The 23,402-nt window shown below is 38.4% G+C and overlaps 2 protein-coding genes across 4 annotated transcripts in view; both read left to right on the top strand.

Moving 5' to 3' along the window:
- The first annotated feature begins 352 nt into the window (after positions 1–352).
- On the top strand, positions 353–14,568 carry LOC121859434 (IgA FC receptor-like). 2 transcript variants are annotated; one of them, XM_042356236.1, is made up of 6 exons: positions 353–876; positions 4,216–4,339; positions 5,030–5,129; positions 7,056–7,191; positions 9,135–10,476; positions 11,904–14,568. In XM_042356236.1, exons 3-6 carry the CDS (start codon positions 5,074–5,076, stop codon positions 12,074–12,076), a joined length of 1,707 nt encoding a protein of 568 aa, XP_042212170.1. In that variant the 5' UTR covers positions 353–876; positions 4,216–4,339; positions 5,030–5,073; the 3' UTR covers positions 12,077–14,568. The 2 variants fall into 2 exon arrangements, with proteins under 2 accessions (XP_042212170.1, XP_042212168.1); XM_042356234.1 differs by having other exon boundaries at positions 354–876; positions 7,051–7,191.
- Positions 14,569–15,572: 1,004 nt separating this feature from the next.
- LOC121859433 overlaps positions 15,573–23,402 on the top strand; it is a 17,037-nt gene continuing 9,207 nt past the window's right edge. The window contains exon 1 of one of the 2 annotated variants that reach the window (XM_042356232.1): positions 15,573–15,956. In XM_042356232.1, coding sequence (XP_042212166.1) covers positions 15,821–15,956 — 136 coding nt within the window. In that variant the 5' untranslated portion in view covers positions 15,573–15,820. The remainder of the gene's footprint in view (positions 15,957–23,402) is intronic. The other variant, XM_042356233.1, reaches the window with a different exon arrangement.

Raw genomic sequence — 23,402 nt, 5'->3', positions numbered from 1 at the left:
TCAAATCAGCAACCTCCTGCCGTCACGCTCAGTAGCTCCGGCAGTTTGCTTTATCGTTTATACCTTGGTTTATTCGGCACGTTGAAAGTCTTGAATCACTCGTAGTTATTTGGGGATCAATCACCTCCAACTTTTACATGACATTTTTAAAAGTGATGATATCCTGAGCATTCTAATTCGTTTATACTATCACCTCCTCTGAGTCAATTTCCATTTCTAATATAACTAGACAGCGAATGAAATTACTCTCCTATCGTAAAATTGTTAGAAAGAAAAAGCACATGACGGTTCTGTTATCACATTTCTTTATGGTAAGGCATATGTTATACTCCGGGGTTATATTGTATTAGATTTTGTTGGAGATGAAAATGTATAATTTAGTTAATTTCACCGTCATCTTTCTCTCCCTACACCACTTCATGAAATGCCTTGTTCAGTCATTAAAAGTCACGTCCTTTGGCGTTCGAGTGCGGGCGTGACTCGAAGCTTTGTTTATATCAGCTGACTCAACAAGGAGGTACTAGTAATATTTTAAAAACAACAAAATTGTAAAACTCTTCCTTGTACTTGTAAACAGGTTACCGACTCATGAAACAGATCTCAACTTGGTTTATTTTACGAATCACGAAGTTCACAGTAAATCTAGCAGTTTCGAATCACTCATCAGCCACTGTTCGACTCTCACTGGTGACTGTCTGGCTGACCACCGCCGTCACCGCCCGGCGCCCACCAGTTCCCTGGCGACGCTTGGAATAGACTTTTAGACAGGTTTTCAGCTGCTGTAAATGACAATGAGAGGCGTTATTTGGATTCCATGGAAATACTTTCTCGTGTTTATTGCTGTCCAGGTATCTGATGGAGCGCCAGCACAAAGAGGTTAGTTATCGTTGTGTCAGGGTAGCGTGTTTAAAAGGTCGTGGTTCAGGTTGGCCTTAAACAACGATCCCCGCACCACAACAAATCGAACTAACTACTTGTTCAACGAAGCTTCATTTATTTTTGGGGTAATGTCTGAGAACAGCACTTTCAACTACCAGAAGTTATTCGATTTCGTTTATTTTGGTCAAGTTAGATTTATCTGACGTTCGCATTAATTTTCCTGTAGAAAAGAGTTAACGTATTGCTATTTCGACTTTAAATACTGAGTACGTTACCTTTAAACATTCTTGGATAGTCTTTAAATAGGAGGTATTGTCGAAAGTTGATCTGCCAATTTGCCATGTGTCGTTTGTTTACAACCTACTCTTTCAATCTGAGGGTTCACCACTGTACTGCACGATACTTTCATGTCCACTAAAAACGTAAAATTACACCATGACGCTTCAATAAAGTTGCTTTAACTGGTACAAGATATCAAAATACTGCAAGTACTTTCTGTTTAATATGGCTGGGAGTCTGGGGAAGGTTAGGCAGGATTCTTTGGTTGGTTAGGTCATTTTCAATTATGTTCCAGTAAATCTTGCCTTTTAAAATACTTACCATAATGATAAGAACATGTGGAAAAAATGAAATTAATTATTGGTTTTAGTGATGTTCGTATTTTTTACATGGAAACCTATTTTTCTGGTGCATTTTGGCATGGTTTTTTTTCAAATATGACCTTCATTTCCTTGGGAAATTAGTGGTTTTCAGGGAAATGATGATTTTACATGTCAAAGACATAAGAACTAACCAACCAAAGAAACCAACCTAACCTTACCAAACTTCCTAGCCCGGATTCCCTGCCATATTAAAAAAAAATTACTTATTTCGATATCTGGTACCTATGAAAACAACTATGTTGAAACATCATGGTGTAATTTTACATTTTAGTGGACGTGTGAGTACGGTTGGACTGAGCAGGTCAATTTTAAACAAACTGCCAGATGAAAACATGCTGATGGCAGATTTTTCTGGGGAGTATTTATGGTAAATAATGAATTTCTTCGCGTAGAAACATCATTTAAAGGCAGCGACACACTGGGCACTTTTCTGCTAACCATGCTGGGCCAACACGGTCTGGCCAGCAAAACAAAGAGGCGTTTTCATCACACTGGGATGTTTTGTTGGCATGTGACCAACAATAACAAAGTATCTAGATGAGGTCTGCCATGGATGTCGTTACAGCCTTGCAAAATTTTGCTACAGTTGTGACGGCACCGAGTTTGAGCTCATTCAAGGCCAGACTTTTTACTTTTACTTTTATCCTCTTCGCCACTGATCGGCTTATTAGCCGCTTGGGCAATCGGTCACGTCTCTGTCACGCATTGTTGGCAAATACTGGGCATGCACCGGCTCCTGAATGTACCTGAACCCGCTCCAGTGTTGGTCAAGTCTTGTCTTGAAAGAGCTCACACTCGATGCTGTCACAACACTCTCTGGTAGATTGTTCCAAGAGTTTACAACCCTCACTCCGAAAAAGTTTGCCCTCACAGTTTTCTGGACTTGCGGCTTCTTCAATCTTGAGCTGTGACCCCTTGTGGGGCGAGCGTCCGCCAGCTCCAAGTAAGGACACTCAACTGAGTAGTGCTCCCTGAGATGCTTATACACCTCAACTAGGTCCCCCCTTGCCCGTCTGTAGTATAAGCTAGGCAAGTTCAGGCGCTCCAATCTCTCAGGGTAGCTGAGGTGCCGAAGTGCAGGCACCAGTCTGGTGGCCCTAATTTGAACATTTTCAACCAACTGACAGTCCCTAGCATATCTCGGGGACCAGATGGGGTGACAGTACTCCAGATGGGGAAGCACTTCTCTCCTGAAGATCGTTACGAGGGATGGATTGTCTAGATATCTGAACGACCTTCTTATAAGACCCAATAATTTATTTGCCTGATTTACCTTCTTCTCGCAATGACTCGAGAACTTCAGCTCATTGTCAACATACACACCTAGGTCCTTCTCACATACAGTCTCAACTAGTGCAGTTTCTTCATCCCGTTGGGACATATGATACGCCTCCTTACCGTTGGTACGCCCCAGGTGCATCCTCTTACACTTCGTGACATTGAATCTCGGCAGCCATTTCTTCGAACATTCCTGGAGCCCACAGAGGTCCTTCTGCAGCTCTTCACAGTCCGCTTGGGGCAGGCCTCGTTATATTCAGGTGCCAGGACATGCCCAAGCTTCTAATGAGCCGATCAGTGGTGAAGAGGATAAGGTAAAGTGTAGTGTAATAGATGTGTTTTGTTAATGTTTGTGTGTATCCGATTACAGTACAGGTGTATTTAAATTTGAGTACTATGAGTACAGTTTGCGAGTGCTTGAGTACAGTTTGCTTTTGAATGTTGTTTATTATAGTACGGTATTTTATATATTATTCCTTCGATCAAATTTGTTAACTGTACTGGTTATGACAGGTAGTTTGCAGAGAAATACACAGCACGTAGATATGCTTTACTGTACTGTGGTGTGTTATAAAGTAGTGGATAGTGTTAATGGGAGGATGGGTGATGCCCGCTGAGCTACAGTGTGCCAATTGGTAATCCAAGAGTGAATCTCGCATAAGTGTGTCTTACCTATATCACCAACACAGTATATTAAGGTCTCGGATTGGAGGGTTCTCACAGAACTGTAGAAGCTTTAAGGCAACAGACTTGATAAATTGTACAGACAGTATTATGACCTGTACTGTGACCTCATTTGGACTGTCTTTTCATGTTGCTGTGTTTGAGGTAGATACTCACTGCTCCTACTGAGTGATTACCTGAAGCAGTTAAATCCTGCTTGAGGTCAGTCCGATTAAGTTGGGGAAGGTAAGGTCGACCATCTCAGGTTATGTCGGCTGTGTGCTGTGATGCTGCCTCTAAATACTATAAGTAAAGGAATACAGTATTTTGATTGTGGAGGAGTAAAAATGAATAATAAATTTTCTTTTTTCTTTTTTTTCTTTTTTTTTTTATCTTGGGGGAACTTTTCAGGCAGCTAGGAAAGCCCCTTATTGTATGCTACTTGATTCAGTAGTTTGCATTGAAGTTGTGCCTGTTAGATTTTTGTGTACTGTTCACATATTTTGAGAACATTACTGTTTGTGAATGAGGTAAGCTCAATATTTTGTCTAAGTACTTCTTGTGAGTATGTCAGCTCGAGTACAGTACAGTACTGTACTGTGTAAATTATTTAGTGTACTTGCAAATTGTTTGTTTGTATTGAATCTACTGTAAAGGGACTTGGTCAATTATACAGTAAATGGTTATGACATTGCCCTAACATTCAGTCTTGTTTGTGAAAATTTGCTTTCAGCTAAAGGAGAACAGCTGCAGCTCCGAGAGTCCTCCACAAGCACAGGACATGCCAACAGGAGCTCTGCTACTGGTCAGGACCTAGGGAGCAGCAGTTACTCCTCTGGGGAAATTCAGAGAAAGAGGTAAGCTGGTAGCACATGGAGTTGGTCAGCTTGTATTTAATGGGTTATAAAAAGTGGTAAATGTGGTTATTTTTTTTATTCTTATTGATGAAAATGATAGTGATTATTGTGTGCAGGACTCTGAAAATCTTTGTGGAAGTAAAATGTTAATAAAGTGAAAAGTGGAAAAAAGTGCTATGAATTACTGTACAGTACAGTCACAGTATTGTACAGTAAATGTTAGCATTAGTACTTCATAGTATACTGTACTGTAATTTGTGTGCTTAAACAGTGTAAGTACTTTTGTGTGCTATTAAGTACTTTCTTGTGATTATTAGGCATTACTGAGGTGTATAAAGTCTTCTTTTTTTTTTTTTTTGCGATCACCTCTATGGCATCACTATACTATACTATGCTGTACAGTACAGTACATATATCAAGTTAGTTGGACCCCCAAAAACTTTTTGGGACCAGACTACAACCTTAGTCTTTTTAGAATTTTTCCAAGGCCTAATTTAATTCAATTATATAGTATGGGCAATCTTAGAAAAAATAAGGAACAATCTAAGGGTTAGGGTTCCTTAGATGTAGGTACTGTACTGTATGCAATACTGTTCATTACACCCTAAATACTGTATGTGTATCTAAATAATTACAATGTGATACCCTCAATATAGTCTCTCCTCGGTTCAGTATACCTGTACTTCACAGCTCTGAACTCGCCCAAGAGAGAGGTGACCTGGACCAGCTATTCAATGGGTCATCTCTTGGCTACATTACAAGTTATGGGGCTACTGATCAAGATGGCAAAGTAAGACTCCTGGTTTTTTATGTCAGCTTTATCAAGAAACTGTCCTTGAAACATTGAAAAAAAATCCAATTCAATTACCAAATGATTATCTAATTTATTAATTTTCAGACGTAAGGAATAACTTTTTATGGGCTATGAAAAATATGGTGAGACCCTCGGCTACCGGGGTACTTGCAAAATATAATATGAAACGTTCTGCATTCTATTTAGTTATTCATTTTAAATAATGTTAAAAGTCTTGACGGGTTGGACCTCGCTAATCCGGAAAGCTTGGGACGAGACCAGTTCCAGATTAGCGAAAATTCCGAACCATCGAAGCCGAGGTAAAAAAAAAAGAAGGCAAAACAATGCATAAAATGTACTATTACTGGTGCCAATACAACTTACATCAGCATAAATCTAGCCCAGGCTTACTGGACCTCTTTATGACAAAGTGTTAGTGCTATGACACAAGTTTATTACTGTATACTGTGACACAGAAATAAGTAGATTAGCAGAAAAGTAAAGCGAAAATTGTATATTATAGGCTTACTGATACCTGAAATTAACGACAGCCAGATTCAAACACCGTCCAGAACTATAGAAGCTGATGGACTATCGGGTCCCGAATTAGCGGTATCCAACCTGTACTGTAATGATTGAAACATTGTTTATGGGCCCTTGGACTAATTTTTAGAATTGTGTGAATGCTGATGGATCACATCAACGCTGCAACATTCCGTGATTAATAATAGAGTATAGAAATTCACTCTTGTGCTGTAGCTTCATTTGCTCTGTACTTTTTTTTAGTTTTAGCTTTGACAATGCTGGTTTTAATGTGCCAAGGAAACTTATTCCAGTCCATTATAGATGCAAAGAAGTGTTTTTCACTTGACTGCAGACACCAGGCACCATAAAATGGTGTTCACTTCCTCTAGTGCCCTGCCGGTTCATATCCCAATATTATAAAGTTTGTCCTTAGATAATATAGGCACAGTCCATTGAAAATCCTATACGCATAAATCAGCCTTAATTACTTTACTCTATTTGCCACACTTAACATGTCCAGTGATTCAGTGATTGTAAGATTTTGTGACCATCGTGGTCTCTTGTGTTATTATCAGGAATAAACCTCACCATCTTGTTTTGAACAATTTGTAGCTTGGCTTTCAGTTTGTGTTAAAGCAGAGTATCATGATGACCAGGAATAGCCCAAGTGACATTATATGAGTGCCAAGCAAAGGTTCCTTTGGCTCTCAACAGAGGCATTTAGCATGTCTAAAAAGGAGTTTTATCCTGGTATTATTTTTATTTACTATACAGTATTATCAATGATTACCGTAATTCTCCAGATAAGCAAGAGTTAAGAGTTAGCCCACTGAAGTTAAAGGTTAGATGCATTCAATTCCATGTAAAGAAGATTCTTTTCAGACCATCCCTTGCATACTGTATTAGCAAAGCAGTGCAAGAGGGTCAATGTCATCACCAACAAGCAATTGATCGCAACCTGCACTGCTGTCTTGACAATCAGCAAGTACATCAATTTTTGCACGATGAACCGGTCACTTTTGCATTCCAATCTGAGAAATGCACTGATGACGTTGATCATCTCCATATACTTGAGCCACAACTGAGCTGTCCATGGTGATATATTATGTTATTAGTTCATTGGAGCACCACTGACAAGTTAACATCTGAAAGTACTCTCTCTTCTCCCATGATGGCCAGTTGTAGCTAATTCTGTGTTTAAGTACCTGTACCCTGAAACTTACAGAATATAACCTAAAAAAAAAAATTGTTCCACTCAAAATATTTTGGAATACTTTTGATATTTGGTTTGATTTCAGTTACAATTCATGGTGGGTTGGCCAAAATTTTTCACTTGATTGATTGGACTATTACATGTAGGGTGATGCATTATTAAGTGCATACTTTTTGACAGAGCAGCGGCTCCAGCATTGGTGAAATCGTTAGTGGTGTCGGCAGCAACAGTGCAGACAGCAGAAAGATGAGAGAAAGAAGTATCAGTGGTGAGAATGGGATGGATAGCAGTAGCACCAGTGATAGCAGCAGCAATGAGGAGGTAAGCCAATGTATAATGTGATAGACAAAAGGGGCAGCCGGATTGCCTCTCAGTTCTGCACCCTGAAAAGCTATACAGTTAACCCTCACTTTACGCGGTTAATGTAACCCGGAGGGTCCCGCGTAAAGTGAGAAACGCGTAAAGTGAATAACATAACATATGGGATTAATTGAAATGGAGTCCGGGCCGATCCCCAAACTCCACTTTTTGACGACACACAACTATGTTGTAGTAAAAATATTATCTTAACTTTATGATGCTATGCACACACAATTAATAATTAAGAGAAATATCAATAATACAGGTAGTTCTGCTATAACGCGATAATTGTGTTCTTGTAAAATATCGTGTTATAGAAAATCGCGTAATAGAAATAACAGGGCTTATGGAGAAAATAGGGTTAGGTGCAGATTACTCGAAATCGAAAAAATTTAGTAGTTAGCCTATTACTAAGGATAGCACAGTCTAAATAAATGTTACATTCATATCTAATAATGAAATCATACAGTAAATTTAACACTTTACCTTGAAAAAATATGAATGTAACTTGATGGGGGAGAAGGGTGATTTTGAGGTTGATAACATCGAGCTTCTCTTCAAGTGATATATCCTTTCTTTTACGATAATCACCGGGAATTCTATCATCAGAACGCTTTTTGGAGATATTCTTCTTTACCATATTCACAGTTAATACCACAAAATTGGAGGAATAGTAAGCAAAAATCGCGTTATAGCAAACAAGCGTTCACGTTATACAAATATTGTTCCGAATTCATAAATCGCGTTAGAGCAAATTCGCGTTATCAAAACACGCGTTATAGCAGAACTCACTGTATTAGGTTTTTTAACACTTACATTAGTAGAAAAAATGGCTGGGCACACGGGGATGGGCGGTTGGTTCCGAGGCAGAGGGCAGATTATTGGCCCTCACTTGTGTCACTTGTATCAATTGTATCACTATCCACCACAGAGGCTTGCAGGGCCTCTTTGTCAAACTCCCCAAAGTCCATATAAGTCCATATCCTCACTATAATTATCACTATCACTGACTTGGGCCGGCTGTGGTGGGTGGCGGGTGAAGAACTGGTAATGTTTTGATGACTGGGCGACCTTGTGCGCATCATGTTCGCGCAGCTTACACAACATGGCGGATGGTGGGAGGTTTGGATCCAAAAATGGCGCGGCTCGCCAGCCGCTCTCCGTGTAAAGGGGTACACGCACCGCGGAATGTGAGCATCCTGGGTTCCGGCAGGGCACCGCGTAAACGTGGAAACGCGGAATGTGGGACCGCGTAAAGTGAGGGTTAACTGTATATTTTTTTTTATTATTATTATTGGGCAACCCCTCCCCTCTTCATCCTTGTGTAAGGTGAAGCGTGGAAGCATTTACAGCGCCCAACAGGGAAGCATGCTAAGTTCATGCTTGCCTATGTCTCATGAGTTAAGGGCGTAGAAGCCTGAAGAGTCAAGGGCGTAGAAGCCTGAAGTCAATGGTTTATGTCTAAGCTAGTTATTGGAAGCTCCAACAACTATCCCTGAATATGATTTTGCAACTTTAGACTTACAGCAGGTACCTAATTTGCTGCTAGGTGAATAGGGACTAAGGGAGGCTGGGAAGTGTGTCCGAACAACTTTCAACCGGCCCGGGAATCGAACCCGTGACATCTCTCTTTTTGAACCATTATTCCCATTAAGGTCAGTTTCTCTATTTTAAAGTGAAAAGGGGGGGGGGGGTGGAAATACCGGTATATTTGACAAACTGATTATCACTGATAGTGTGGAAAAACTTCAAGGGAACTTTAACTCAATTAGAGATGTAAATTTTTTTTTTGTAGAACATGTAGTATCAAAAAGAAACAGGCGAAAGTATTGTTCAGCCATGATAGATCTGATAAGTTAGAAGAGAAATACATAAAATATAATGGTTATTTTTGTTGTGTCCAGGCATGGAATCAGAGACATCACCTGGCCAGGGTAGCTCAAGAGACCGAACCTTCATCACCAGGCAAGGAGGGTTCTCAGGAACAGGAAACTGTGTATCAAGATATATCAGATGATTATAATATGAGACGCGTGAATGAGGTGGCCATGGGCACAACACGTTTAATACATGGATTACTAGGTTTGACTGAGGAGGATGCCATTTATCAAAGGAAGGAGCTATCTCAAGATGAATTTTATGAAAGGCTTAAGTCTCTCAGGAAAAAGGTATTTCTCTTAGCAGATAAAATTAACAAACTCAAAACATCTGCTGATAACATGAAGACTTCAGTTGATGAACTGCAGAGTCATTCACAGCATCTTGTCTCAGAGTACACTCTCTCAAGAAATGGTTTCGAAGACACTAATCAAGATAATGCCAATTCCCTAAAGAAGTTTGCTTCTCAAAGCTTAAATTATCTGTCTGGCACATCATCATTAGCCTTGTATGAGAACCCTTCCATTGGAATTGATGAGTATGATAAATATGTCGAAACATATAATACACTGAGTACCTGGATGGTAAACAGAAGGAACAGAAAACAGCAGGAAGAGGAAGAGGAAATGGTATATGACTCTGAACCTACACAATGGAGAAATGATAAAAGATCTTTCCCTGAATTGCCAGTGATGGATGACATTTCGTTTTCCACTGAAGATGAGCTTCTTACTCCCTTACCCACAGCTTTAGAAGAGCTTACTACCTTATCTACAGCTTTAAAAGATGAGCTTCTTAATACCTTACCCACAGCTTTAAGAGATGAGCTTCTTACTACCTTACCCACAGCTTTAGAAGAGCTTACTACCTTATCTACAACTTTAAAAGATGAGCTTCTTAATACCTTACCCACAGCTTTAGAAGATGAGCTTCTTACTACCTTACCCACAGCTTTAGAAGAGCTTACTACCTTATCTACAGCTTTAAAAGATGAGCTTATTACTACCTTACCCACAGCTTTAAGAGATGAGCTTCTTACTACCTTACCCACAGCTGGTGAAGGCAAGCTTGAAACTACCTCGCCCATCACACCTAAGGCGACAACCCAACTCATCACACCTAAGGCGACAATGCAGCCCAGGACACCTAAGGAGACAGCCCAACCTGACACACCTAAGGCAACAACCTACCCCAACACACCCAGGGAGACAACCCAACCCAGCACACCCAGGGAGACAACCCAACCCAGCACACCCAGGGAGACAACCCAACCCAGCACCCTTAAGGCGACAACCCAGCCCAGCATACCTAAGCAGACAGCTAGCAAGATTTCCCAAGGTGCTGAGAAGTCGTCATTCTCATATCAAAGTAAGTCCCTCATTTGAGATTCTGGTAGTTGGTTATCTTGCTATCTTTATTTTGAGTTTGTTGCTTAGATTGTGCTGTAATTAGACATTGGTACCAATTTAAGGTAAATAGGTGTGTAATTTATTTGCAATTGGCTCCCAGGAATTCCATTACAATTGACCTCACTCAGTAAGTTGCAGAGCCAATACAAATCCCTGCTAATGATGGCAACAAATGCTCTTTATTTATCTCTCACTGCACCTCCACACCCTTACACTATTACTTTTCTTTCTTTTCTTTTATCCTCTTCACCACTGATCGGTTTGTTAGCCGCTTGGGCGATCGGTCACATCTCTGTTACGCACTGTCGGAAAGTACTGGGCCTGCACCAGCTCCTGAATGTACCGGAACCCGCACCAGTGTTGGTCAAGTCTGTTCTTGAAAGAGCTCACACTTGGTGCCGTCACAACACTTTCTGGCAGATTGTTCCAAGAGTTCACAACTCACACCGAAAAAGTTTGCCCTCACAGTTTTCTGGACCTGCGGTTTCTTCAATCTTGAGCTATGACCCAATGTGGGGCGAGCGTCCGCCAGCTCCAAGTAAGGACACTCGACTGAGTAGTGCCCCTTGAGATGCTTATACGCCTCACTGAGTGTGAGCTCTTTCAAGACCAGACTGGGATAAGCACTGGAGCAGGTTCAGATACATTCAGGAACCAGTGCATGCCCAGTACTTGCCAACAGTGCATAACAGAGACGTAACCGATCGCCCAAGCGGCTAACGAGCCAATCAATGGTGAAGAGGATAAAAGTAAAGTAAAGGTGACAGAAATTGTTGCATATAGGCATTATATGGGACAAATAGGAGGTAAGAATATGGGACACTGAAATAAGATCAAGAAGTGAAAGAAGTGTTGGAGAGAGTAAGGATCAGGTTTACTTGGGTTCTCTGGGCATAATGAGGGAACAAGAAGTAAAAATTTATAATTAATAAGTAGAGCATAGCAGGGGGGGAGATCACCAAGATAGAAGGATGTACATTAGTGAGCAGCAGTGAGTGAGAAGAGTGGAGAGCAGTGTTGAGTGATTTTAGAGAAGGCTGGACTGCTGATTGTTGATGTTGGCTTGTGGGAAGTTACAGGGGTGAATCAGATCAGGATGGTAGCTTACTTTGTAACACTGGTTTGAATGGATCACTGGCCTTTTACAGTACAGGGTAAAAAAAAAAATGCATCTATCCAACTGGACAGTGTCTTGGCATTTGGTTGGTAATATTTTCCATGAAGCCAAAATATTAAACTTCATATGTCAAGCCTTTGTTTAATGATATATTTTTTTTAGTTGGATAAATCAGTGCTTACTCATTGAACTTTTTTACTTGCTCTTCCTAAAGCATCTTGTGCCAAATCCTTGAACTAATTTATTAGTAATGTTAATATTTTTTCTAGACAATGTGGTGTTGCTTGTGGGCCTCTCATTGACTGGTCTGACCTTGATATTGGCCTTCATTGGGCTCACCATACTCTACCGGGTCAGTCGGATAAGACGGAAGCTTCGAGAGAGAACCAACCGTCGTTTCCCACGATCTCGCTATACTCACTACAACATTGCATCCATGTAGTATTTGGCTCAACTATCACAAGTATGTTGCTGTGGTCTTATGCTTCATTGGTAACCAGAAAGACTTGGAAAATTTACACTAGAATTTTGTTGGCAATTTTAAAGAGGTTCACTCAGATGTTCTTGTTTCCACTTAGTAACTTACAACATTATAGTTTTGATGCATCAATTTTATGGATGATATAAAAAGCCAGGATGCAGATTTATTAATTTGTATTTGGGAACATAATGTAAGTATTCCTAAAATTAATTTTTTTATTTTTATTTAAGCAACTTACTTTGCAACGTGGGTTGTTTTCACAAGCTAGAATATTTTATTGTACTGTAATAGTTATAATCAATAGGTAAGTAATTTTGTATTTACTTATTGTAGTAAGAACAACATTCTTACTTTCTATGAAATAAAATTAGACTGTCTTGGCTAGAAACTTTTGTACAGGCAGTCCTCGAGTTACCAACAGCCGACTTATGAACATCCACACTTACAAATGGGATCCCAATATATTCATCACAATAATCTGTTACTAAAATCCCATGTCTTACACTAATTTCATTATTCCATATTGTTTAACATCACTTTATTTCCATTATTTGTTATGTATGTGATATTAATGTTTTTTTATGGGTAGGGTTGCGCTTTAACCTAACCTCACCTATGGAATTAACACGGTCCAGGAACTTAAACTGTTCGTAAGTCGAGGACTGCCTGTATTCATTTTGTTGAATTTATAAATTTTATGATCTTGAAACTTCAAAATGAAGTGCAAACATTTGTTTGATTCAAGTACCTACTGTAACTGTGTTTGTTGTTTTTCAGTAACCTAGTAGTACAGTATTTATTTTTTATATAATCAAATTTGAGATTCCATAAATGTTATTTTATATAAGAGTAAATATTATCTATAACTTAAGTGTTGTTTTGTAAAAATTGCCACAAACAAAGAATAATTAGATTGATTAATTTGTAATTTTTTTTTATTTGATATTGAAGCATGATTTATTAATCACAAAACTAATATAATGAATATACTGTAATTTGAAAAGTGTAATGTATATCAGTGTATTGAGTACAGTACAGCATATCTTATTGCTGTCCTATACTTGTTGTGTTTGTTAATTCTGAGACATTAATTCTGTCAGATGTGATCAAACGACATAAAGCATAGGAAAAGGAATGGGATTTTTTCTAACACTGGAATATTTTTAGTATGGTATTTTTACAACATAATTTGATAGTCCAGGGTTTAAACATATCTTTTGAGAGTCCATGTTTAAATGATGGTGAAAATACAATTGTACATACATGATGTGCTTAATTATTTCACATTAAGCAAATGAGATTTTTTTTTAATATACTCTATGAAAGTTTTTATATAAATTTAAATTATGACTTAAGGCTCATTGGTGATAAAATGGACGGTACATGGGGAAATCTTGTTGGTAATTTATTTTGGTATTGAACACTGTGTGGGCTCTGTTACCAAACATCTGCTCAACAAACACTAATTTTTACCTACTGTACATTACCTACGGTACCCTAGAATGCACGGGGAATCGACGAAATTACATTGTCCATTTATGAGAGGAGGACATGTCTCCTCTGTAATTACTAATGCTGTAGAATTTGTAATTGATTTATATATCTGCATGTTGTACAGCGTATTACAATATAATATCTGTTAAATGTGGTCCCCATACTTTGCTTTGATTTTTTTTTTTTTTTACTTTGGGAAAATAGTAGTCAGTTTCACTCTTGTTGCTACAGGGTCTAAGACACTAACTTTGAGATCTACTGATTTCAGGTTTTAACGTGCACGTGTGTGCAGCTGTGTACTAGTTTCTCTTTTAATCTTGTACGTCTTGTATAATGCAGTACTGTACTGTACAGTATACTGTATGTATACAGAAAATATACTGTATTATATTTTCTGTATAGTATATATACTGTACAGTACTGTACTATACAAGACATACAAGATTAAAAGAGAAATTAGTACTTATGTCAGTCAGGTTCGGTAGATGTGAGGATGGACGTATTGGATAATAATAGCTTTTTTAAGTACAGTAGTAGTTGGGGCCAGGTTAAGGGTTTCGTAGCCCCTGGACACTTTTCTATTGTAGGCTCCTAAATTTGCCAATGTACTGTCTATTTATGTGTCTTATTTAAACTTGACCCAAATTGTTCCCTTAGGAATGTGTTTGTTCTCTTAGCACTATAACTAAGCTATAAATTTCTACTTATAATAAAGAATTACTACAATGATGACACTGAATCTGTGTTTACTGAAGAGTTTCTGTTGTTCAGAGAAATGCTCCCCAACAATCATTAAGTGGCAGAATTACTGAAAACTCGAGTAACCAAGGGGCTGGTGAACAGCTTTCCCAAAGTGAATACATAGCTTTTAGAATATATTTTTAAATACTTTCTACCACCTGGAAAGGCGAGAGGTCATTTTCCAACTTGAAAGGTAAAAAAAAAAAAAATAAATAAAATATCTAAGATTTATGATGGGCCAGAGTCACCTTTCATCACTGGCATTACTCAGCCGAGAGAAATCATATTAAAAAGTTGGACTTTGAGGATATTATTGAAGACATTGCTGTAGCCAAGAGCTGGAAAGTGTATTTAGTATAATTTATGAAACTATAATAATTGATGATAAACCGTTCTCGAGTGGAGTTGTTTAATATTCTGATATCTGAGAAAAAATTTACACTTTATAATCATTATGAAAATAAACTTAAAGTTGAGTTTATTTATTCCTTTGTGATTATTTACTCCTTTCTGATTGTATTAGATTTTCGTTTCAAGCCAGTCAGGAGTGGCAAATGTTTAAGCAAATGCATACTAAATTAACTTCTATAACCACTTGGTCATACTACTATAATCTATTTCTCTCGTCTAACTTTATAGATTGTTTTTCATTTAAGAGTATTCTGTTGGCACATAAAACTTCATAGGCCATACCACAGTGAAAGGCATATATCCCAATTTTTTTAGGCCTAAACAGTACCTATTCTCCTTAATTTGACAAAAAGGGGGCTCTGGATCACTAAAATTACCGAAAAAATATGAATTAATTGAGTTTGCAATGTTGTACTTTGACATTATTCAACAATTCCCAAATATTGCTGTTCGATTATTATTCTTGTGTTTTCTGTTGTTTTTGCACTTGGCCATACCTTTGCTGCTGCATAAAATAATGTATTCATAATTACTGTGCAATCAAGTATTTTTTTAAATGTACATATACAGTAATAAATAAATAATGTGTTTGACAGGTTGGTTGCTAAAATACACACAGACAGCTACTGTAGTTTCCCCGCAAATCAACAAACTGGGTAGATTCTCACAAATTAATAGGTAAATAGGCAACCAGAATTAAAGCAGTGTTGAAGGAGTGTGTGTACCGAAGCAAATTCAAAGGAAATTTGTAATCAGCATACGCCACTCAAGATAAGCCCATTCCCTCTGTAGTATCAGTAATAGTGTGTGGACGTGCTTATCACACCATAAAACAGTGTTATCGTGTCTCTCCGTTTTAACACATACACCAGAAACAAGCACCCCTCCCTTACACAACAAGCAAAGCTAGTGGTGGTGGAGGAAGAGCTCATGGACAACAAAAGTGGTGGGATGACAGTGCACAAAAAAAAGCAAGAGAGATAGTGTTCTTTGTTTCACAGTTGTGCCAACAGTAGGAGAGATCGTAGTGTCACAGTGGGTGTCACCAGCATTAGGACGATGTGTCAAGGGTGGTGGTGGAGGCTTCGTGTGCCAGGGTATCGGAATGTGAGGAGAATGGGCATGGGTGTGTGTTCCAGGTGGGCTAGCCAGCTGCTATTGCTACTGCTGGTACTGGTGGACACTGCATGCACAGGTATGTTATTTTTTCTCTCTCTCTCTCTCTCCTTATAAGAGCTGTTTGTATCATACCCATTTTCTAATTCAATGTGCTTAATTACATTTAAATTTTTAGTATTATATAGCATAAGGTACAGTATATTTTATAACCCAGCCTAAGGCAATTTAACCCCATTTAAAGTAATCTAATCCAATCTTCACAGAAAATTATTTAACCTAACCTAATCTAGCCAGTGGCATTCAAACTCTTTGTGTTATATACCATTTACATGATTTTATTTAGTATTTGGGACCTATATTTTTTAGGGGGTAATAATTGGGATGGATTTAAACCAGTAGTGGACAACCTGTGGCCGATCGAGGTTCAGAGTATGGCCACCAAGATTTCTAGTGATACAGTAGCTGTCATTGAGTACTTAATATATATTATAGACAGAAAATGGGAGCACTTGGCGTGGCTACCAATAGTTGCCAATAATAAATATTTTTTTTTTAATTTTTTAAAATTTTCTTGTATTTTGAATAACCATGATTACTACTCACATTATTGATGGGTAATTTTTTTTATATAGTTAATTGAAGATTTAACTTATCCAACACATGTGTTTTCTTGTTTCCTATGTGGTTATCACCATATAGATGGATCACTTCAACTACAGTGATTTATTTGCATAAAAAAATAAATAAATATATCTTTACGCCTGCCTGTCTGCCCGCCCGCCCGCGGTACCCCTGGTAGGGCCCCTAGTGAAGCTGCCACCCTGGGGAGGGGCCCCGGGGGTGCCTCTGGCCCTGTGAGAATCCGTGGCAGCGCGGCCGAACCTGGGAGAGACCCTGGGGGCCTCACTGCCCTTGAGAGGGCCCTTGGGGGTGCTTCCGCCCCTGGGAGGGCCCCTAGGAGCTCCACCGCCCCTGGGAGGGCCCCTAGGAGCTCTGCCGCCCCTGGGAGGGCCCCTAGGGTTGCCACTTCCCTTCAGAGGGCTTTTGGCGATGCTGTGGCCCTTGGGAGGGTCCCTAGGGGTACCACAGCCCCTGGGAGGTCCCTTAGGGGCACTACCACCCCTAGGACCCCTGGGGGCACTGCCGCCCCTGGGAGGGCCTCAGGGTGCCCCGTCGCTCTTGAGAGGGCCCCTAGCGAGACCATGGACCCTGGGAAGTTTCTCTCAGGGTACTAACATCCCCAAGGGGGGCCCCTTTGGGCGCTGCCGCCCCTGGGAGGACCCCTGGGGTTGCAACCGTCTTTTGGAGAGCCCGGATGCCTCTGGGAGGGCCCCTGGTGAGGCCGCCGTGCCTGGGAAGGCCCCTAGGGGCCTCACTGCCCCTGAGAGGGCCCTTGGGGGTGCTTCTACCACTGCGAGGGCCCCTTGGGGCGCCGCCGCTCAAGAGTGGACCTCTGGGAGCGCCGCCACATCAGGGAGGACCTCTGGGAGGATCCCTGGGGTCAGCGCCACCCCTAAGGAGGGACTCTGGTGTAGCCGCCGACCCTGGGATGTCCTCTGTGGGCGCCGCTGCCCCTGGGAGGTCTGCAAAGGGCACCGCAGCCCCTGGGAGGGTCCCTTGGCGGCCGCTGCCCTTAGGAGGGCCCCTGAGGGAGCCTGTGCCCCTGGGAGGTCCGCAAAGGGCACCACAGCCCCTGGGAGGGTCCCTTGGTGGCCGATGCCCTTAGGAGGGCCCCTGAGGGAGTCTATGCCCCTGGGGGCGACACTGCCCCTAAGGAGGGACCCTGGGGGCGATGCTGCCCCTAAGGGGGACCCTGGGGGTGCCATCGCCCCTAGGAGCAGTTGTTTTTGCACTATTTAGAATTCTGGAATATATGACGTAAAATAAATACACCGCCCACAGCAGTTCCAGTATCATTGCATCCTGAACAGTGAAAAAGGGAATAAATATCCAACAGGAAAACATAAGTTGGGGTTTGTGCTGACTGATTGCTTTCCTCTCCTATTGGCTGGGAGGGTCCTTGGAGGTGCCACCACTCTTGGGAGAACCCTTGGCGGCGCCGCTGCCCCTGGGAGGCCCCTGGGGGTGTCGCCGCGCCTGGAGGGCCCCTGAGGACGCCGCTGCCCTTGTGAGGGCCATTGGGGGTTTCACTGCCCATGGGAAGGCCCCTGTGGATGCCACCGATCCTTGGGAGAGCCCCTGGAGGAACAGATGCCTCTGGGATGGCCCCTAGTAGCGCCAACCCTAGGCTGGCCCCTGGGGGTGCCACCGCCCCTGGAAGGGCCCCTACAGAGCTCCTCGGGATGCCACCGCCCCTGGAATAGCCCCTTGGAGTGCCCCTGTCGGCACCAAAGCCCCTGGCAGGACCCCCTGGGGGCTCCGCGGCCTCTAGGCATCATGCTCAGGAGTACCTATAATGTTATTTTCAACAAACCAATAAGTGGCGAGTAATTAGCATTGCAAAAGTAATAACATTTTCTAAAAGCCATTTGAACACGTAATAATCCAGATATAAAATTTTGGTTAACAGAGCCTTAATCAGCATGTTCAGGAGTACCTATACTGAGATTTTGAACAAAATCCATTTTTTGGCCGAAATGACAAAAATTGTAAGTCTAAAGCCTTAAAGGATTTTTGGCCAAAAATACTTTTTCTCTCTGAACTAAAATTTAATGTGCCTAACTATTTAAGTACATCCAGAATAATACACAAGCACCAAGAAATGACCTCGAAAACCCATAAGTGGCGAGTAATTAGCATTGCAAAAGTAATTAAAATATTCTAAAAATCATTTGAACATTTTCTAAAAGCCATTTGAACAAGTTATAATCAAGATATCAAATTTTGGATAACAGATCCTTAAGCAGCACATTCAGGAGTACCTATACTGAAATTTTGAACAAAATCCATTTTTTGGCCGAAAATGACAAAAATTGTAAGTCTAAAGCCTTAAAGGATTTTTGGCCAAAAATACTTTTTCTCTCTGAACTAAAATTTAATGTGCCTAACTATTTAAGTACATCCAGAATAATACACAAGCACCAAGAAATGACCTCGAAAACCCATAAGTGGCGAGTAATTAGCATTGCAAAAGTAATTAAAATATTCTAAAAATCATTTGAACATTTTCTAAAAGCCATTTGAACAAGGTATAATCAAGATATCAAATTTTGGTTAACAGAGCCTTAATCAGCATGTTCAGGAGTACCTTTCCTGAGATTTTGAACAAAATCTATTTTTTGGCCAAAAATCCTTACAATTTTTGGCATTTCGTCCAAAAATAGATTTTGATCAAAATCTCAGTGATTCAAGAGAAAAAAGTATTTTTGACCAAAAACATCTTCAAGACAATAGACTTACAATTTTTTCATTTCACTAAAAATGGATTTTGTTCAAAATTCAGTATAAATTGCTACCTAAATACTTACCCAGGATCTATTAACCAAAATTTGAATCTTGATTATAACTTACAATTAAAATGACTATAAAACAAATGATTTTAGAATATTTTAATTAACCAATGTAAATTACTAACCACTTATGGGTTTTCGGTCATTCTTGTGCTTGTGTATTATTCTGGATATTGCTTAAATAGTTAGGCATTAAATTTTAGTTCAGAAAAAAGTATTTTGGCAAAATCGCTTTTAAGCATCCAAACTTACAATTTTGTCATTCACCAGACCAAATGGATTTTTGTACAAAAATTCAGTATACCTACTCCAATACCTTGGATCTGTTAACTAATTCGATATCCTTGATTAACGCTCAAATGGCTTTAGAAAATGTTCAAATGATTTTTAGAATATTTAATTACTTTTGCAATAACAATTACTCGCCACTATGGGTTTCAAAATTCATTTAGTGCTATCTCCCGTATTTACTTAAATAGTTGGGCACATTAAATTTTAGTTCAGAAAAAAAATATTTTCAACCAAAAATCCTTTAAGGCAATAAACTTACAATTTTTTCATTTAAAACAAAAAAAATGGATTTTATTCAAAATTTCGAAGTATAGGTACTCGAATTAATACCTTAAGATCGTAACCAAAATTTGATATCTTGATTATAACTTGTTCAAATGCTTTTGAAAATGTTTAAATGGTTTTTAGAATATTTTTAGTACTTTTTGCAATACTAATTAGTCGCCCACTTATGATTTTTCAAAGGTTATTTCATTGTATCATATTATTGGATGTTATTTTAATTTGGATTCAGAGAGAAAAAGTATTTTTATTGCAAAATCCTTTAAGGCAATAGACTTACAATTTTGTCATTTTCGGCCAAAAATGGATTTTGTTCAAAATTTCAGTATAGATTGCTCCTGAATGTGCTGTAGGATCTGTTAACCAAATTTGATATCTTGATTATAACTTGTTCCGATAGCTTTAGAAAATGTTCAAATGATTTTTAGAATACTTTAATTACTTTTGCAATGCTAATTACTCGCCACTTATGGGTTTTCGAGGTTATTTCTTGGTGCTTGTGGATTATTCTGGATGTACTTAAATAGTTAGGCACATTAAAATTTAGTTCGGAGAGAAAAAGTATTTTTGGCCAAAAATCCTTTAAGGCAATAGACTTACAATTTTTGTCATTTTCGGCCAAAAAATGGATTTTGTTCAAAATTTCAGTATAGGTACTCCTGAATGTGCTGCTTAAGGATCTGTTAACCAAAATTTGATATCTTGATTATAACTTGTTCAAATGGCTTTTAGAAAATGTTCAAATAATTTTTTGAATATTTTAATTACTTTTGCAATGCTAATTACTCGCCACTTATGGGTTTTCGAGGTCATTTCTTGGTGCTTGTGTATTATTCTGGATGTACTTAAATAGTTAGGCACATTAAATTTTAGTTCAGAGAGAAAAGTATTTTGGGCCAAAAATCCTTTAAGGCATAAGACTTACAATTTTTGTCATTTTCGGCCAAAAAATGGATTTTGTTCAAAATTTCAGTATAGGTACTCCTGAATGTGCTGCTTAAGGATCTGTTAACCAAAATTTGATATCTTGATTATAACTTGTTCAAATGGCTTTTAGAAAATGTTCAAATGATTTTTAGAATATTTTAATTACTTTTGCAATGCTAATTACTCGCCACTTATGGGTTTTCGAGGTCATTTCTTGGTGCTTGTGTATTATTCTGGATGTACTTAAATAGTTAGGCACATTAAATTTTAGTTCAGAGAGAAAACGTATTTTTGGCCAAAAATCCTTTAAGGCTATAGACTTACAATTTTCGTCATTTCGGCCAAAAATGGATTTTGTTCAAAATTTCAGTATAGGTACTCCTGAATGTGCTGCTTAAGGATCTGTTAACCAAAATTTGATATCTTGATTATAACTTGTTCAAATGGCTTTTAGAAAATGTTCAAATGATTTTTAGAATATTTTAATTACTTTTGCAATGCTAATTACTCGCCACTTATGGGTTTTCGAGGTCATTTCTTGGTGCTTGTGTATTATTCTGGATGTACTTAAATAGTTAGGCACATGAAATTTTAGTTCAGAGAGAAAAAGTATTTTTGGCCAAAAATCCTTTAAGGCAATAGACTTACAATTTTTGTCATTTTCGGCCAAAAATGGATTTTGTTCAAAATTTCAGTATAGGTACTCCTTAATGTGCTGCTTAAGGATCTGTTAACCAAAATTTGATATCTTGATTATAACTTGTTCAAATGGCTTTTAGAAAATGTTCAAATGGTTTTTAGAATATTTTAATTACTTTTGCAATGCTAATTACTCGCCACTTATGGGTTTTCGAGGTCATTTCTTGGTGCTTGTGTATTATTCTGGATGTACTTAAATAGATAGGCACATTAAATTTTAGTTCAGAGAGAAAAAGTATTTTTGGCCAAAAATCCTTTAAGGCAATAGACTTACAATTTTTGTCATTTTCGGCCAAAAAATGGATTTTGTTCAAAATTTCAGTATAGGTACTCCTGAATGTGCTGCTTAAGGATCTGTTAACCAAAATTTGATATCTTGATTATAACTAGTTCAAATGGCTTTTAGAAAATGTTCAAATGGTTTTTAGAATATTTTAATTACTTTTGCAATGCTAATTACTCGCCACTTATGGGTTTTCGAGGTCATTTCTTGGTGCTTGTGTATTATTCTGGATGTACTTAAATAGATAGGCACATTAAATTTTAGTTCAGAGAGAAAACGTATTTTTGGCCAAAAATCCTTTAAGGCTTTAGACTTACAATTTTTGTCATTTTCGGCCAAAAAATGGATTTTGTTCAAAATTTCAGTATAGGTACTCCTGAATGTGCTGCTTAGGTCTATGGCAAAATTTGATATCTTAGTTATACTTGTTCAAATGGCTTTTAGAAAATGTTCAAATGATTTTTAGAATACTTTAATTACTTTTTACTAATTACTCGCCGCCCATGGGTTTTGAGTTATTTCATAGTGCTTGTATGTGTATTATTCTTTGGGTGCCAAAATAGTTGGCACATTAAATTTTAGTTCAGAGAAAAAAGAAAGTATTTTTATTAAAATCTTTAGAAGGCAATAGACTTACAATTTTGTCATTTCGGCCAAAAATGGATTTTGTTCAAATTTCAGTATAGGTATCTCAGATATTCTTCTTGGATGCCGTAACCAGAGTTATCCATCTTGATTATAGCTTGTTCCAAATGGCTTTTAGAAAATGTTCAAATGATTTTTAGGGTATTTTAATTACTTTATTACTAGGTACTCTCCTTATGATTTTCAAGATTATTTCATTTGTATGTATTATTCTGGATGTACTTAAAATGGTGCATTTTATTGATTTTAAGAAAAATGTTTGGCCAAAAATCACTGGGCAATAGACTTACAATTTTTACGTCATTTTCATTAAAAATGGATTTTTGTTCAAAAAATTTCAGTATAAATTGCTCCCTATGAATGTGCTGTAAGGATCTATTGGCAAAATTATTATATTTGATTATAGCAACCGCAAATGGCTTTTAGAAAATGTTCAAATGGTTTTTAGAATATTTTAATTACTTTTTGCAATGTCACCTAATTAGTCGCCACTTATGGGTTTCGAGGTTATTTCTTGGTGCTTGTGTATTATTCTGGAGTGTACTTAAATAGTTAGAGCACATTAAATTTTTGGTTCAGAGAGAAAGAAAAAGTATTTTTGGTAAAATATTTGAGCAATAGACTTACAATTTTGTATTTTCGGCCCAGAAATGGATTTTTGTTCAAAATTTCGAGTATATAGGTACTCTGATGTGCTTAAGGATCTGTTAGCAAAATTTGATATCTTGATTATTACTTGTTCAAATGGCTTTTGAAAAATGTTCAAATGATTTGCACAGAATACTTTATTCCACTTTTGCAATGCTAATTACTCTCCTTGTGGGTTTTCGAGGTTATTTCTTGCTGCTTGTGGATTATTCTGGATGTGCAAATATTTAGGCACATTAAAATTCAGTTCAGAAAAAAATATTTAGCCAAAAAATCCTTAAGGCAATAGACTTACAATTTTGTCATTTTTGTTAAGTTTGTTATATACCTTAACTTA

This window comes from Homarus americanus, unplaced genomic scaffold, assembly GCF_018991925.1.
Source record: "Homarus americanus isolate GMGI-L3 unplaced genomic scaffold, GMGI_Hamer_2.0 scaffold7626, whole genome shotgun sequence".
Taxonomy (NCBI): Eukaryota; Metazoa; Arthropoda; class Malacostraca; order Decapoda; family Nephropidae; genus Homarus; species Homarus americanus.
Note: the sequence above shows the minus strand (reverse complement) of the source record. Positions and strands in the feature narration are given on the sequence as shown.

Coding starts and splice junctions, on each gene's coding strand:
- LOC121859434 (XM_042356234.1), top strand. CDS start 786: ATGACAATGAGAGGCGTTATTTGGATTCCATGGAAATACTTTCTCGTG. Junction 5,130..7,050: donor CTACTGATCAAGATGGCAAA/GTAAGACTCCTG, acceptor ACTTTTTGACAG/AGCAGCGGCTCCAGCATTGG. Junction 10,477..11,903: donor GTCGTCATTCTCATATCAAA/GTAAGTCCCTCA, acceptor TATTTTTTCTAG/ACAATGTGGTGTTGCTTGTG.